The sequence below is a fragment of the Colossoma macropomum genome, unplaced genomic scaffold (assembly GCF_904425465.1).
Source record: "Colossoma macropomum unplaced genomic scaffold, Colossoma_macropomum, whole genome shotgun sequence".
NCBI lineage: Eukaryota > Metazoa > Chordata > Actinopteri > Characiformes > Serrasalmidae > Colossoma > Colossoma macropomum.
The window spans coordinates 3,336,018-3,353,744 of record NW_023494808.1 but is presented as its reverse complement, the minus strand read 5'-3'; the positions used below and the strand labels follow the sequence as shown (position 1 = coordinate 3,353,744).

The 17,727-nt window shown below is 37.2% G+C and overlaps 1 protein-coding gene across 1 annotated transcript in view; it reads right to left on the bottom strand.

The window, feature by feature from the left end:
* Positions 1–663: 663 nt before the first annotated feature.
* LOC118797721 (B-cell receptor CD22-like) overlaps positions 664–17,727 on the bottom strand; it is a 29,143-nt gene continuing 12,079 nt past the window's right edge. Inside the window, exons 2-7 of the mRNA XM_036556987.1 lie at positions 9,529–9,870; positions 7,983–8,231; positions 7,040–7,287; positions 5,221–5,307; positions 5,024–5,104; positions 664–699 (exon numbers count right to left, since the gene is read on the bottom strand). Coding sequence (XP_036412880.1) covers positions 664–699; positions 5,024–5,104; positions 5,221–5,307; positions 7,040–7,287; positions 7,983–8,231; positions 9,529–9,870 — 1,043 coding nt within the window. The remainder of the gene's footprint in view (positions 700–5,023; positions 5,105–5,220; positions 5,308–7,039; positions 7,288–7,982; positions 8,232–9,528; positions 9,871–17,727) is intronic.

Here is a 17,727-nt window from a genome sequence, read left to right as displayed (position 1 = left end):
GCCTGACAGCTGTAAACAAACCCATCCAATCTGATTGGCCCTAGACTTCATCTCAAGGAATTGTGGGAATGCAGGTGAGGATCAATCAGAGTGGATAGGTTTGTTTACATCTGTCAGACAAACGTGGTGGAGATAAGAATCACATGAGGACTGTATAAACACAAGTGTATTAGTTGAGACTGGGCTTAAATCAATGTTTGCTGTTTTATGGTCCACTTTGATAGAAATCTGCTACTGAACATTGACATAACCATCCACAAACATGTCATAGAAGATGCTGTCAAGACAGATTCTGTTCAGTATAACATTATATGCCATTGTTATATTAATTGTCAGATGCCATATGTTTGATGTCATGACAATTTGTCACATACTGATTTTAGCTACATGTACTCTAGTCAGCCTTTATGACATCTGAACATAATCTGTCATGAAAATCTATTGTAATGAATAAGGTGTAACAGGTTACCTTGCAGGAGGTGGGGCTTGAACTCAGACCATCTGGGTGGTGTTCCAGAAGTCAACTGGGTGAGCCACCACAGGGTTTTAGAAGGCAGGACCCAAACGCTAAGCTTCTGTGTGGTTGGAAGGTATGATTGAAATAACATAAAACCACAGAAACCGGGACTCAAATGCACGGCGCCGCGTTGATAAACAGGCGCTCTACCACCGCACTATAGAGGCCGTCTCACGTAGCGCCTGAAAACAGGTAGAAAACAAATGGCAGTTTGAAAACCCACCTGGACTGGCTCTCTCAAACAGGGAGAATTGGATTGGGTGGTTGATTCCCCCTGGTGGCCGATGGTGGCCTAGCCCTGGAGCCAACCCTTACATAAGGTGAGGCAGGAAGCATGAGTGAGAGTTTCACTGTAGGGAATCTAACAGTCTATTTGGAAAAACTTTGGATGGTTTCCATTTACACTTGTCACTAAAATGAATCTGCAGTTTGAATAGATAAGATCTGTTTATACTTTTCTCACATAAAAAGCACATCAACAAATTCATCATTTCTGTTTTAAATTTCTTTACCTTTTTTGTTGTTACAAGCTTGGTGCTAAAATCAGCCTCAGTTTTTTGCTTCATAGTTTATCTTCTTAGTTGCCAGTCAGCGCTCGGCAGACGCACTTATGTACATGTGACTAAATACAGATAATAATGAATGTATTCCATTTACACTCATTAAGTGTGGTCAAAATCATCTCTGACTACCTCCGATTGTGGTTTGAGTGATCCGATTGCATTCACAATGCGTTCTGTGGGTGTTTACATCTAGATTTTCACGCAGTTACCTTTTTTCTTGTTACATGAAACACGAACAATATCCAATCACCAATAATCTGATTGTTCAGTCTCAGTTTAGCTCCCTCAAATCAGGAAACAAGGAGGCACAAACACACTTTTAAACAAAGTAAAGAAAATATAAACTTGAAACTAAACTGTGAAACAAACCAAGAACTAAACTACAGCTTAACTTTATAGACTCTTCACAACCCACCACTCTGAAAAGATGATCATTAATTTGGGACCTCTTGCATGTTAACTTTGACTGTCTACAGATTAAATTCCCTCCATAGACAGAATTAATCTCTACTAGATTCACTTTGATGATGAGTTTACAAGTGTTTTCTTTTCCAGCAGCAGGTTTGTGAATGTCTGTGTTATCAGTCAGGCTTTGCTGCAAAACAGACTTAATATCCTGATTCAGAATCAGTTTTGCACACATTCATAACAACTTTAACTGTTAGAGGAACATACTGGTGTGGGATACAGAGGACTAAAGCACTTACTTAGGATTTCTCAGAGATTCTATTACTGGTTACAACTGGTGAATGACAGACGGTTCAGACTGATATCAGAAATATGATACATTTTCCTTTGTGGTCAGTGAAATATTAATGCCAAAAGATGAATTAAATTTATGCTGTATCTATTTCTTTTCTTTAGATGCCCATCGCTCCACATATTCTCCTCCATCAGTACAGATATAATCCACATATCACTCTCTTTTTCTCTCTGCAGGTATGAGCTCTTCCTCTCTCTGTTTTCTTACTTGTGTCTCCATTAGATAATCTATTAAACCATTAATGCCTGTAAGTCTATTATAACTTCTGTACTATGACAACTCAAGATGAAGTATAAACCTAATAACTGCAAAGAGTGCCATCTTTAACATTAGACACATTAATTAGCATCTGTGTATGTAATTCTATTCAGATATTGTTTATTAGAGGTAAACAAAATAATAGCTAGTGATAATGCATAACTTCAACCAATGTAATCAATCATATATATATATATATATATATATATAAATGTAAATTGCCTCACACATCTACCATCCAGGCTGTGTTGGATGTAAAGCTGCACATTTTCTAATAAGTGAAGCTCATTGTTGATTGCCTCATTGTTCAAAAGTCACTACGCTCTATACTCTCTCTAATGCTAATGCAGCAGTTGCCAAGGTGGTAACTCATGTTTCATTATACTGTACCCTGTATATGTCCAAAGAGAGTAAAGTTGAATATAACTGATTTTTACAGGGTACAGTGTACTGTAAGCTATGAGATTATTGATAAACTACAGTATTCTGAAATAAAGAAAATATCTTAACGTTCTGTAATGAGTCTTATGTCCAACATCCAAATGATCAAAGTGAGAACAGAGACAGCACTGAGATGATAAACATGTGATTAATGCATTTTACTGTTGCACTGAACTTCCTTTTATAGGATGCATGTGTCGTTCTTAGCTGCAGAAAGAGTGTCTGAGATGTGTCTGTACTATCAGTGCAAATATGACGTCTTTCTGTTTTACATGTCTAATATTAAAGTTATTTGATATTAAACATGTAATGATGCAGGACTTTATCCAGTTCCTCCTCTTCTCCTGATACTGTATGAAGCAGTAATGATCACTGGTGTGTTTATCAGTGCTGATCTCAGTACAGTGTTACCCAGCTGATAGAATAAACATCATCAGATCATCTGAAGAACAGAGTGACTGATCTGCTGCACATTTCAATATCATTTTTAACTATTTTAACAATCAAAACCAATTTAACAAAGCTTATTCTTTCAAAACCACAACTTTCAATTTACTGTATTCACACTGAGATTCATGTATAAAACTACTCCATCTGTTATAACTGACTGATGATACAGCTTCATTACTTTACTCTGCCAGCTTGAAAGTTAGTAAACTAAAGACTACACAGATCAAGAGAACAAAACAATGTATAAATTACTCCATAGTTAATAGGAAAAGCTTATTAGCAAACAAAGCAATTATTTACCACATATGGTTGTTTTATGCACATTTTTACCACACTGCTCTCTAAGATCAGATATTTCTCTATTCCTCTTTTACCAGTTTCTCCATTCAGGAGTCTGTTTATTGTCTGTACTGTCACTTTAAGAGACAGTCGAATTTGAGTCATCACTGTTCTCTCAACAGTCTGTCTGCAGTTGGTGAGTTAACAGGAAGAGGGCGCTGTTTTATCTGTTGTGTAAAATTAGGGACTTGAATTGTTTTAATGTTCAAATGCATTTACACATTTTTATTAAAGATAAGAGAACATAGAGATGTTGAAAACTGAAGAATTCAAGTAAAACACTTTAAAAACATCTGACACATATAAACTGTGGCATCTGCTTATAAAAAAGATCATGTTTTTATTGGGCTCTGTGGGGAAAAGCTCATGTAAATGCAAACATTAATGAGCATCCTGATAGAAAAATAAATCAGTTCTATCTGCAGAAAATGAGCTTACTATATATGAAACCATTTTACAAGGCTGCATATTTTTATATATTTTATTAATCAGAAATATACAATCATGAACATACAGAGATGCAGAGCTGAGCTCCACCCAGCATGTGAATGTGGTGAGAGAACACAATGCAGATCACTAACAGCCTCACACTGATCTTAACATGCTGAGAATAAGAGCTGTTACACAACATTTATATCAGAATGATTTCAGCTCTTAGCATTTCATACTCTTCACAGAGAAAAGATGCTCTGCACTGAATCATACAGATATGATTATATTTACAAAGAAAATTAAGCTTTTCACATTTTAGCAGATGTTTGGATTTATGAAGGTATCTACACGGAGTAATGAGTAAGAACAAAGAAACAACATAACATCTGTAGTTTTACATCTGTCATGGAAATCCTGACATCAGAACAAATCACAGGTTTTAAAAAGGAATAGTATTTATTTATGAAATGAAAGTGTTACAGACCAGACAGTGAAGAGATGAGAGCGGGCTCTGAATCGGTTTCCCTTATATAGGGATTTTATACCCTAAACTAGGTGTTGGCTGGATATCAAATAAGGCAGGTTTGACTGCTGTTCTAATCAGTCTTTGGCAGATTTCTGTTAATATAGCCATATTAGGTTGTGAATACATGCAGCATCTTCAGGTCATGCTGTACATGCATGACCAGAGATGCTCTGACTAGAATATCTTATGAAAGCAGAAGTAATGGGGGGTGTAGGACAGGTGACCGAGGTCAATCGCTATATGAGGATACATCCTGTTTTTGTATCTAGGCAGCTAAGCACTTCTATCAGTCAGAGGACAAGGTATTTTGTCCATGATCTTTTGCCTGTACATAGCCTTACACTCTGCAAGCAATAAAGCAAATACATGGAATTGATACAATTTCCATAACACATCTTAGCAGGAACTGAGTTTAAAAGCTAAAATAAAGAGATCATCATGTCTTGTAGATGAAGAACTGATACAGACTCAGACATTCATGTTTATCACATAAAGAGAGCTCCAGAAACACTGAGCTCACAGATATCATAGAGAAACATGAACAACAAAGAAACAGACAACCTCAGAACAAACATCCACAAACACAGTTCAATACAACATCCTTAATCTTAGTCCTAATCCACCATGTTCACTCACACTGGATCATGATGAAGGGATCTAAAGTGAATCCACTGTATATGGAGTTGATCACCTTCTCTGTTACTGAGTATCACAGTTTAATGTGTAGAACTCACTGCTAGAGTGTCGTACTCAGGAGAACTGGACTGAGGGTCCAGAGCTGTGTACAGGGCATCAGGAGAACTGGACTGAACAGCCTGTGTGAGGGAAAGAGAGAATGAAGCAGAGGAGGAGAAATGAAGAACTCCATTTAGTTTTCTGAGTTAGGAATTCTTTACAGATCTAGAGGGAGGATTTGTGAAGAGACACTTACTGCAAGTGTGTGGTACACATCATCAGAGGACCTGGCTGTGGGCTGAAGAGCTGTGTACGTGTCGTCCTTAGCATTACGGTCAGCGTTCTGGACAGAGGATGGTTAGAGAAGGTGTAGAGAGACTGAAGGAGTTTAGCGATCATTAAATAAGTTTACTGTAAGAACTTTTACTGAAGTAGAGAAAATAACTTCATCATGATTTACTGAATGAGAACAGAAGCTCTGTAACTTTAAACAGCACCATCACCTCCTCACAGCTGCATCACACAAACCTCAGTCTTATTGAGCCATCTAGTGTAAATGTTTTGTAATTACAGACATGCTTTACTACATTAAGCTTTTGATGGCAGCACTTTACAGTTACCGTAATGATACAATTATAAAAGCGATAAGTTACACTACTCTAAAAATTTTGAAAAAATGAATGTTAAAAAATAAGGGAATTGATCTTATAACTAATTTGTTATTGAGAAATGTCTATTGTTAAGGAATAAGAAATAATTTAATATTTATCAAAAATAACAATATAAATTTTAGATTTATTTATCTTATTACTACAAAATTACCATGTTATTACCATATTTACAACTCATTAACAATTTATAAATTATTACTAATGTGTTCATGAATGCCTGGAGGTTTACTGAAGCTCACCTCATTATCTTGCTCTTCTAGGTTTCTGTTTTGTCTTTTAGCTCTAAAGAAGAGAAAATCTGTTTCAATATATCTTTATTACTTATTTTATTCATGCCGAGTGAAAATGTATAAACTTGGTTATTTGTAGAGACTGTCTTTCAGAAAATCTCTATTTGAGTATTAAAATTAATAGAAATACTTCATGTGTGTGATAAAAAGAACAGTATTAGTAAGTAAACTAAATAAAGAATAACATAAATAATAAGTGAATAATATGAATCTCACCGCATCCAGAAAACTACAGTGAGCAGAGCTGCATTTCCACAGAGACTGACTCCAACAACTACATACAGAACCACTGAATACAGAACCACTGAACCACCTGCAGTGACACACACACACACACACACACACACACACACACACACACACACACACACACACACACACTGCAGTGTCAGTGTCACACATCGGGAGGACTTCATTTGGACTACATTGGGAGATCACGTGTCAGAGCAACTTCCCTCGGACTCGGAGTTTGTAACAGACTCCCTTGCCCACAATCCTTCAGGAGATCAAATGACATCAGACAATCGCTTGTGCACCTATCAGTGCTCGCAATCTTCAGACTATTAATGTTGTGCGCCTGTGTATGATATCATATGATCAGATTAGTTTAGTATTTAAGCCCAGGCTTAGTTTGAGACATTGCGAGGTATTGCTTCACTAAGAACTTACTAAGCATTCTATTCCAGTTGTCTGTGCCCTGTTATGACCTCTGCTTTGTTTCCCTGACTTTGTCTTTTGCCTAGCCCTTTTTGTACTTTTGCGCATTGTTTTGGATCTGTGTTTTTTGATTATTTGGCTTGTTTTTCGATCACGACTTTTGCTGATTCCCTTTGTTCTCTTCTGCCTGGTGTAATGATCACGATTGTGATCCTGTTGTATTTTTTGGATCTGACCCACAACTGTTTTCTGACCACGGCTTTGCCTGACGCTAATAAAACTACTTTAGCACATTTTATCCGTGACTGTCGGAATTCTGTTGACCCGTCACAGTCAAAATGTAACAAATATAGTCAACAAATATAAAAATTGATTTCAATAACTGTATTTGAAGAATATAAGCAATAATAAAACATTAAAGAAAAAATATTATTTATCACCTACTCTTAAAGGTGACCATCATGGTTCCTTTTAAAGCTCCATGTTCATTCTGAGCTTCACAGTAGTACAGTCCAGTGTGGTCAGCAGTGATGCTGATGATGCTGTAATTCTGTCCAGATCCTACAGGTGAGGTTCCACCTTCTTTAAACCAGGTGTAGATCTTCACAGGTGGGTTTGCATCACTGCTGCAGGTCAGAGTCAATGAACTGCCCTCCACTATTTCACCAGAGGGACTGATTGACACTGAGACATTGTTTGGAGGATCTATAGCAGAAGAAAAATTGAAAAGATATAATATGTTTATGTTTACTAAGATTCAGCTGAATTTAAGTTTAAACACTTTAACAGTCAGGGGCCAGAATTTTAACATAACTTCAAAATGTAAAAAATTGCTCAGCCAGATTGGATTGACATCCCTGTAGTTAATGAATTATAAGCCTGAATAATGAGGATTTTAAGGGGTTAATACCAGAAGATTAACTCACATGTAACATTAATCTGCACAGTGGATCTTCTCTCTCCATGTTCATTATGACTCTGGCATGTGTATTCTCCACTGTCCTCAGATCTGATGTTGGAAATGCTGTAGGTTTTTCCTTCTCCTACTGATGTTGATCCCTTAAACCAGGTGTAGATCTTCACAGGTGGGTTTCCATCACTGCTGCAGGTCAGAGTCACTGAACTGCCCTCCACTATTTCACCAGAGGGACTGATTGACACTGAGACGTTCTTTGGGGGATCTAGATAATTATTTGATTATTATAATTACATGATTTGTATTTGAAAGTTTGAATATTATTAAACGTGAAACATTTATTACATATTTAATATCTTGCTTAATTTATGCAAACAATGCTATTAAACAAGACAAACTGTTAAACAAGCCTGGAAAGCCAGGATACATTTTTAAAGTCAATAAATTTATTTACTCAGGGGGAAAAAAAGATGACATGACTCACATCTGACTCTGAGGTTCTGAGCAGTAGAGTGGAGGTGTTGATATCCTCTTACAGCACAGCTATAACTGCCTGCATCCTCACTGCTGACTGTCTGCAGGTGGAGCTGGTTGTTCTTGATGGTCTTTGTGGTTAAAGGACGTCCATTTTTGTACCAGATGAATGTTGGGTCAGTCAGACTGCAGGTGGTTTTACATGTCAGATCTGCTGTTTCTCCCTCTGTCACTTCTTCAGGAGTTTCCACATGGAGCTCTAAGACAATAAGAGGACCATCAGATCAGGAGAGAAAAGCTGTAAAGACAGTGAACTTCATTCATCAAAGTTATAAACGAGTGTAGATTTAATTAAACTGAATGATGTTTGATCTTCTCTGCTTCTGATTCAGGAAACTGTTGTACATCAAAACAAACAGTGATTTGGGTGCAATTTATAAATCAGCTTCAAGTTCATAGAAACAAACGAGAACCTTATTTTCATATCATCTGCAAAAATTAGGCCTCATGAACATATAATTTAAAAGAAGTGTGTCCTGCAAATGTAAAGATGGTGAATCAATATAACAAAAACATTCAGCAGCTGATGCAACATAAGTGGAGTTTGTGGTCGAGTACAGAAAGCTTTGAAATCTATATAGTGTTGAAACTACAATGACTAAAAAGAATAAAATGTGACATGAACAAAATGTAGCCGTTTTTCAGATCTGAAATTGATGTGATTGTTTAGTGTGATTAATTTTATAAAACACTGACTGCTTGAGTGACAATACAGTATATGAGATTCTACTGTACTCAGTAAACTATGTTTTGTATTGACTGGCAGTATATTTTACTCAAATATTAAATCAGTAATGAGCTAATTTTCAGTTGAGACCTCACACATGTTTGATGAATAAAGGCCAATGAAGGAAAAAAACAAACAAACAAACAAACAAACAAACATGAAAATAAAAAAAAAATAACTGTTCATAAAATATTCATCTAGTCTGGAACATATTTATATATTGTCCTTACATCTCCTTTTTTGTTTTGTTTTTTTACTTTTTTTGAATATTTTAAAAAATATGTCTTTTGCACTGTGTAATACTTTCACTATAAACAGAGAATCAGAAGTAGATTTTAAAAATGTTATAAATATGTAACTCTTCTTTGGTAAAGTTACCATTTTTGAAACAAAAGGTTTTGTTCCAGCAGCGACAATGTGTGTGTTATTTACAACATTTGCTGAATAATTGCTCTAAATGTTCATAACTTCAACATGAAAATTCTTTAAAGCAATATCTAAATAACAAGTTTTTTGAAAGGATTCATGTTTTTCCATGATTTGATGTGGAGAGGGTCAAAAATAAGATGAGCAGATAAACTGAATCAGGTGTAAGAACAGATAAAATGATGTAGAAGTGAATCAGAACAGAAGCTGAACATCATTAGAGCAGATCAATAAAATCAGTGATGAAAAAACAACATGAATATTCAGAGCAGTCATGAATCAGAAACATTACTCTGAAACCAGAGCTGTGTCTTATAGCTGGACAATGGGATGATTAACTCACCTGCAACTCTGAGCTGAACTCCAGATTTACCCAGCCATTTTTCTTTATCTACATCTGTTATGATTCTGAAGCAGAACTGATGTTCATCCTTCTTCATTACATCACTCAGTTTGAGGGAGAAGTGTTTCTGTTCATCAGTGAAATACTCAACTCTGCCTGAATAATCTGGGTCTTTACTCAGATCAGTTAGATCGACCCATGGAACTTCTAGGCACCAGAAAGTCTCATTCACTGTAAGACCTTCTGGGTGAGTATAAGTTCCATTCATAAACACTGTGGATCCTTTTAAAGCACATATTTCCCGTTGGTTGAACTTCACACTCCACTCTGTTCCAAAAGCTCCTGAAACATATGATGCATGAAAGAGCTGATTACAGAGTCTGGAGCCCATAAGACAGTCAGAGTTACTGTAGCTTACAGCTTCACTTCTCTCTAACTCCAGCAGCTACTCTACAACACTGAGCTGATTCTGAGAGAAACCACAAACCACAACAAACACTGACTCACCAACAATCATGAGCAGAAAGATCAGAGGAAGAGGTGGAGCCATTCTCAGTGACCTCATCACAGCAGCCTGGAGGATATTTTTAGTTAATGACAGTTAAATTATTTTTTTCTACATCTTCATCCAAAGTCGTTAAAAAGTCCAAAACGTTAAATGCTGACACTGTAATGAAATCTGTGTTTCATTTAATCAGTTCTTCATTTGTTTCATAATTATGTGTTATGGTAACCTGATTGAGGAACAAGAACTTATTATATTTTGAAAACCGTTATAAGTGATGTTTGAGTATTTATAACCAGCAGGTTCTTCACAAAGAAAGGTCTATACTGAGCAACATGGATCACCTTCTTCATTTAGAGCTATTCTAACCCCACAGTGTAGTTTTAATGCATCTCTTTTTGTTCCTCAAACAAAAACAGGACATTTTATTTGCATTGCATATGTTTTGTTTGTTACTTCTTAAGCATCATGTGATCATATGTTCTCCAGACCTTCCCCCCTAAACAATCCCACATGAGACAGTAAAGATAAACTGAACTTCTATGAAACCGAAATGGTAGAAACATCAGTCTAAACACAAATACCGAAATTTGTACTGCATCTTTCATAAACTATTAAAATATTCTGAATCAAACATACATCTTACCGTTCTGTAACGAGGCTCCTCTTCAACATCCACGTGATAAATGGTGAGAACAGAGACAGAACTGAGATGATAAACTAGATGTGGTTAAAAGATAAGTAGACAAATGAAACTCCCAGAGTTATTAATACACTCATTCCTCTTATAGAATATATGTGGTCATCTTAGCTGCAGCAAGAGATGAACTTTACCATAAACCTCTGAAAGATGCAAAATTATCTCTCAGTGAAACTATGATGTCTTTCTGTTTTAGATGTCTACTGAAGTTCTTTAATATTAGACATGTACTGATGTAGGACCAGTTCCTCCTCAGATGGGCAAGTTTAATTATTTTCCTTGTGTTTAACTGACTAACAATGTCAGAGTTTGTTGGCTTAAATGTATTTTGACCTAGAAGTGATGTAAGTCTAACTCTGAGTGAAAATCATTCGGGTTAAAGTGGTTTAATTAAGTAAAGTCAGCACATCTGCTCCTCTGTCTGCTCATGTGGAAGAAAAACACTGGACTTTTCCTTTCCCTCCTTTCTTTCAGGCTGATAAACAGGTAATGCAGTGTTTTATAGTAACTTCCACTGTTATTTTTTTCTAACTTTTTTTTGGTTAGTATGTTGGTTAGCATGTTAGTTGGTTCATAACTTTGAGATTTTGCATTTTAGCATGTAGTCTAGCACGTTTGTTTGCATTTAGCACATTCCCAGATAAGAAGTCAGCACCGAGCTGCTGTGTCTTATCCACTCGTACCAGCACAACACACACTAACACACCACCACCACGTCAGTGCTACTGCAGTGCTGAGAATGATCCACCACCCAAATAGTACCTGCTCTGTGAGGGTCCATGGGGGTCCTGACCACTGAAGAACAGGGTAAAAGGGGGCTAACAAAGTATGCAGAGAAACAGATGGACTACAGTCTGTAACTGTAGAACTACAAAGTGCACCTATATAGTAAGTGGAGCTGATAAAATGGACACTGAGTGTAGAAACAAGGAGGTGCTCATAATGTTATGCCTGATCTGTGTACATCTGTACTTTATGTAGTTCTGTGTTATGTGCTGCTGTTTTGTGATGCACCGTGTGGCCTGAAGAATAACTTGTAGATTAATAACAAAACTAGTAGATATGTACATTTAAACATTGAATTTGTGTCTGTATGTTCCTATGGCCTGTTTGTAGTATGAAGCTTGGCGTGTAACTTTATATATGTCATGTCTTTAGCCTGGCGGGTGCTCAGAGGCCACATCTGGGTGTGAATGATGTCATTTTCTCTGAAAGTATGAGACGAACAACAGCAGCAGTAGCACATATTTTCAGGATTCTACTTTTAGAACTGAACTCATGATGATGGAAGTCTGATATGCTGATTAACTTAATGAATTGTTGTTGCCTATAGTTACTGTCTTTCAAGGGGGATCTTATTTTCTGTACGTAGTTTAAGCTGTGAAGTAGGATCCCAACCCTGTTCCCAGTCCAGTCATGAAATAAATATTCCACAGTCAACTGTCAGTGGTATTATACCAAAGTGGAAGTGATTGGGAACGACAGCAACTCAGCCAAGAAGTGGTAGGCCACGTAAAATGACAGAGCAGGGTCAGCTATGCTGAGGCGCAAAGTGTGCAGAGGTTGCCGACTTTCTGCAGAGTCAATCGCTATAGACCTCCAAACTTCATGTGGCCTTCAGATTAGCTCAAGAACAGCGTAGAGAGCTTCATGGAATGGGTTTCCATAGCCGAGCAGCTGCATCCAAGCCTGTTACGTTCCTCCCTAAGGGTGTAAGGGTTTACAAAGGGTTTACAAAGAAACAAGCCATATCTCCAGGGGTAAGCCAGGCCAAAATAACAAACCAAATCCACTAACTCCACCCACAAATCTGACTAGCTACTCATCAAACCAAAATCAAACAAAAGACAGGCAACTAACCTATCAGCTGGAGGGGCTTCTGTGGCAGCCTTCAGGGTCAGGGACAGCTCCACCTAGTGACATGGAGGGATACACAAACAGACACCACAAAACAGAAAGAACAAGACACATAGGCACAGCCATAACAAAGCCTTACATCACCAAGCACAATGCAAAGCGTCGAATGCAGTGGTGTAAAGCGCAGACACTTGACTCTAGAGCAGTGGAGACGTGTTCTCTGGAGTGACGAATCACGCTTCTCCGTCTGGCAATCTGCTGGATGAGTCTGGGTTTGGTGGTTGCCAGGAGAACGTTACTTGTCTGACTGCATTGTGCCAAGAGTAAAGTTTAGTGGAGGGGCTGTTATGGTGTGGTGTTGTTTTTCAGAAGTTGGGCTCGGCTCCTTAGTTCCAGTGAAAGGAACTCTTAATGCTTCAGCAGATCAAGAGATTTTGGAGAATTTCATACTCCCAACTTTGTAGGAACAGTTTGGGGACGGCCCCTTCCTGTTCCAACATGACTGAGCACCAGTGAACAAAGCAAGGTCCACAAAGACATGGATGATCAAGTTTGTTGTGGAAGAACTTGACTGGCCTGCACAGAGTCCAGACCTAAACCCGATACAACACCTTTGGGATGAATTAGAGCGGAGACTGTGAGCCAGGCCTTCTCGTCCAACACCAGTGTCTGACCTCACAAATGCGCTTCTGGAAGAATGGTCAAGAATTCCCATGAACACACTCCTAACCCTTGTGGAAAGCCTTCCCAGAAGAGCTGGAGCTGTTATAGCTGCAAAGGGTGAGCTGACATCATATTAAACCCTATGGATTAAGAATGGGATGTCACTCAAGTTCATATGCGTGTGGAGGCAGATGAGCGAATACTTAGTGTATAACATTGTTGTATTAATTCTGGTAATTGTCAGATTTCATAATGTTTGATGTCATGAAAGTTTGTCACATGCTGATTTTAGTTAAATGTACTCAGCATTTAAGACATCTGAACATAATCTGTCATGACGACTTATGAGAGCCTCCATTTCCACTTGTCTCTAAAATGCATCTGCAGTTTGACTAGATCAGATCTGTTTGTACTTTTCTCACATAAAAAGTACATCAACAAATTCATCATTTCTGTTTTAAATTTCTTTACCTTTTTTGTTGTTACATGCTTGGCGCTAAAATCAGCCTCAGTTTTTTGCTTCATAGTTTATCTTCTTAGTTGCCAGTCAGCGCTCAGCAGACGCACTTATGTACATGTGATTGAATACAGATAATAATGAATGTATTCCATTTACACACATTAAGTGTGGTCAAAATCATCTCTGACTACCTCCAAGTGTGGTTTGAGTGATCCGATTGCATTCACAGTGCGTTCTGTGGGTGTTTACATCTAGATTTTCATGCAGTTACCTTTTTTTCTTGTTACATGAAATACAAACAATATCCAATCACCAATAATCTGATTGTTCAGTCTCAGTTTAGCTCCCTCAAATCAGGAAAAAAGGAGGCACAAACACACTTTTAAACAAAGTAAAGAAAATATAAACTTGAAACTAAACTGTGAAACAAACCAAGAACTAAACTACAGCTTAACTTTATAGACTCTTCACAACCCACCACTCTGAAAAGATTATAATTAATTTGGGACCTACAGATTAAATTCCCTCCATAGACAGAATTAATCTCTACTAGATTCACTTTGATGATGAGTTGACAAGTATTTTCTTTTCCAGCAGCAGGTTTGTGAATGTCTGTGTTATCAGTCAGGCTTTGCTGCAAAACAGACTTAATATCCTGATTCAGAATCAGTTTTGCACACATTCATAACAACTTTAACTGTTAGAGGAACATACTAGTGTGGGATACAGAGGACTAAAGCACTTACTTAGGATTTCTCAGAGATTCTATTACTGGTTACAACTGGTGAATGACAGACGGTTCAGACTGATATCAGAAATATGATACATTTTCCTTTGTGGTCAGTGAAATATTAATGCCAAAAGATGAATTAAATTTATGCTGTATCTATTTCTTTTCTTTAGATGCCCATCGCTCCACATATTCTCCTCCATCAGTACAGATATAATCCACATATCGCTCTCTTTTTCTCTCTGCAGGTATGAGCTCTTCCTCTCTCTCTGTTTTCTTACTTGTGTCTCCATTAGATAATCTATTAAACCATTAATGCCTGTAAGTCTATTATAACTTCTGTACTATGACAACTCAAGATGAAGTATAAACCTAATAACTGCAAAGAGTGCCATCTTTAACATTAGACACATTAATTAGCATCTGTGTATGTAATTCTATTCAGATATTGTTTATTAGAGGTAAACAAAATAATAGCTAGTGATAATGCATAACTTCAACCAATGTAATCAATCATATATATTATATATATATATATATATATATCTATATATATATATGCACGTGCCAAAAGTTATGGGACAGGAACTAGTACGGTGTAGGACCCCCTCTAGCCCAGCGAAGTGCAGCAACTCAACATGGCATCAATTATTTTCTTTTGATGGATTTTAATAGACATATATTATATATATTTTTATAATATTTAATAGACATATATATTATATATATATATATATATATATATATAAACATTCCTGCGAAAGGGAGATTTTAGAGGCATTAAACTCCTTAGATATCTGGTTCCTATCACCACCACTGTGAACAGTTCTGAATCAGTAAGTTTGTCTACAAAGAAGATTTCACAGCAAACCACTCTGACTTAGTGATGTTAATTGTGTTAATCATCTTAACGATGGAGAGTCTGATTTAAGTTAAAAATAACTGAAGTTTAGAGTGTCTCTGTTTTCTATTCCACAGGAAGTTCTGCTGACAGTGTTCTCTTCCACTTCACTGCATCAGTCTCCATCAGTACATCTGTATCTCCATCTACAAGTAGGTGCAGATGACTCACATATTCTTGGCTACTGCAGAATACAGTGATGCTGGAAACTTGCATAAGATCTTTTACATATTTTGCCAGCTTACTTACAATGGACACTTAAATCTTCTTACAAAGCATAGTCTACAAATGTCTCTGCTTTTCTGACCTGCTTCATTTGAAGTAAGGATAAGTAACCAGTTTCCATGACTGGTTAAAAATTGGTTAAAAAGACAGAACACAATGTTGCTATTCCCATCCCCAACAGCAGGTGCCTTCCACCTTAAAAAGCATGATGGCTAGCATCCCACTAATAGAATTAAGAAAGTAGTGAAACTTAAAACAATTTCAAAGAGCTAAATGGCTAAGTTAACCGCAGTGAGCTAACATCCTATGTTTTTTTTTTGTTTTTTTTTTTTTCTTAGACATGTGTACATATGTATGTATGTATGTGTATATATTATATATATATATATATATATATATATATACACACACACATATGTGCACATGTCTAAGAAAAAAAAAAAAAACATAGGATGTTAGCTCACTGCGGACTGAAACATGCCTAGTAGCGAACAATCTTCATGAGCATGAATAACAGCTGTGATTCGATTTGGCATAGACTGGACAAGTTTTCTGAATTGTGCACTTTGGCCAGAATTCGTCGATGCCCATCCTAGTTGTTCCAGGTAGTCGTACAGATTTTCAAGAGGATTCAAATCTGGGGATTTTGTGGGGTCACTCCAGATGTCTGAATGCTCCTGAAGGTTCATCATGCTAATCCGACACATTTTCAGACCTGTGAAAGCAAGAATTGTCATCTTGGAATGTTCCTCAGTAAGATGATGAGCAAAAGGCGAAACCAGGTTGTCCAGCAGCTCATTGTCAGCATTGTAGTTCAAATTCGGCATTGTAGTCACCTCAACCAAAGGACCCATTTCTGTGTAATTAAAACACCCCATAACATCACTGAGCTTCTCCAGCTTGAAACACACCCATTCCAGGTTTGATCATGTTGTGATTGAAAAGTGATGCCTGTTGACAAATACATATTGTGGAAACACATTTGTGTTTAAAACATTATAGAAATTTACATGTTGGCCTATGCTAGCTATATGTAATATGTGTGATAACTCATCCTGGGCCCAGGTTTTTTGCCCATCTTGCCCCTAAAAGTCCCTCTTGCAACCTATTTTGGGCCCATAAGTGGTCACACAGTCAGTGTCCCAAATGCATAAATCTGGGTTTCCAAAAGAGGCTTCAATTGTCAATGTGTTATTAACCCATTTGGCACCCACATGGATATGTTGGCTTGGAATGCTTTGGCAGAGTCCGTTTTATTTCAATTCAGAATTTCTTCCAAACTGCATTATTTAATGACAGAAGTAAATCATGTTAATGTGGAAGTAACACAAAATACCAAATATCTATGACCTCTGATGCTTAAACTCTGTTTGATCTCTGATTTCAGGTTCTGTCATTCTGTTTGTTTGTGTTTTACTGCTGGTCTCAGGAATCGCTCTTGGTGTTTTAGTGTTTTTCTGCAAATGGAAGAAGCCTAGAGGTACATTAGCAAGTTTCTCACTAAAAATTACTTATATACTGACTACAATGTCCACCATTTTACATTCTGTGCAACATTAAATGCATTTGAACTTTTCTATTTGTAATCAAACATGCAGGAGGTCAACGTTCTTTAAATACTGTTGATATCAATATGCTCAAAAAAGAATACTGTGAATATTGTCTATTGTGGCATCCTCCGCACATTTTCCAGTATAAAACAAGACAATTATTATGGTTGTTTTTGTTGTTTAATTAGTTAAAATGTGTCTGTTTGGGTGTGTTTTATTGTGTTCCACATTGGGCTAATTAGTGTGCTTTTAGTGTTCACCACCAGTGGGTGTTGTAAGGCTGTTGGTGACCTTCCTTACTGTGAATCAGTAACACTGGATTGGGCAGTTCTTACCGGCTGTTAAAGTGTCTATTCAAAATAAAACAGCATTTGCCCATATGCAACATATTTTCTGTGTATTCTTCTATGCCAATGCTACATTGGATGCATCAGAAGAGGCATATGGCCACCAAGCTGTAAGAAGACCTATGCCTGCCCCCTCCCACAAGTATCTGTAATGCTTTCACCTCCAGGGCCAGACACAGCTGTGTCTCAGTGCCCACCCAGCATTACAGCTGGATGGTGGCCACCACTGCAATGCACCTGTGTCTAGCACTGGAGGGGAAA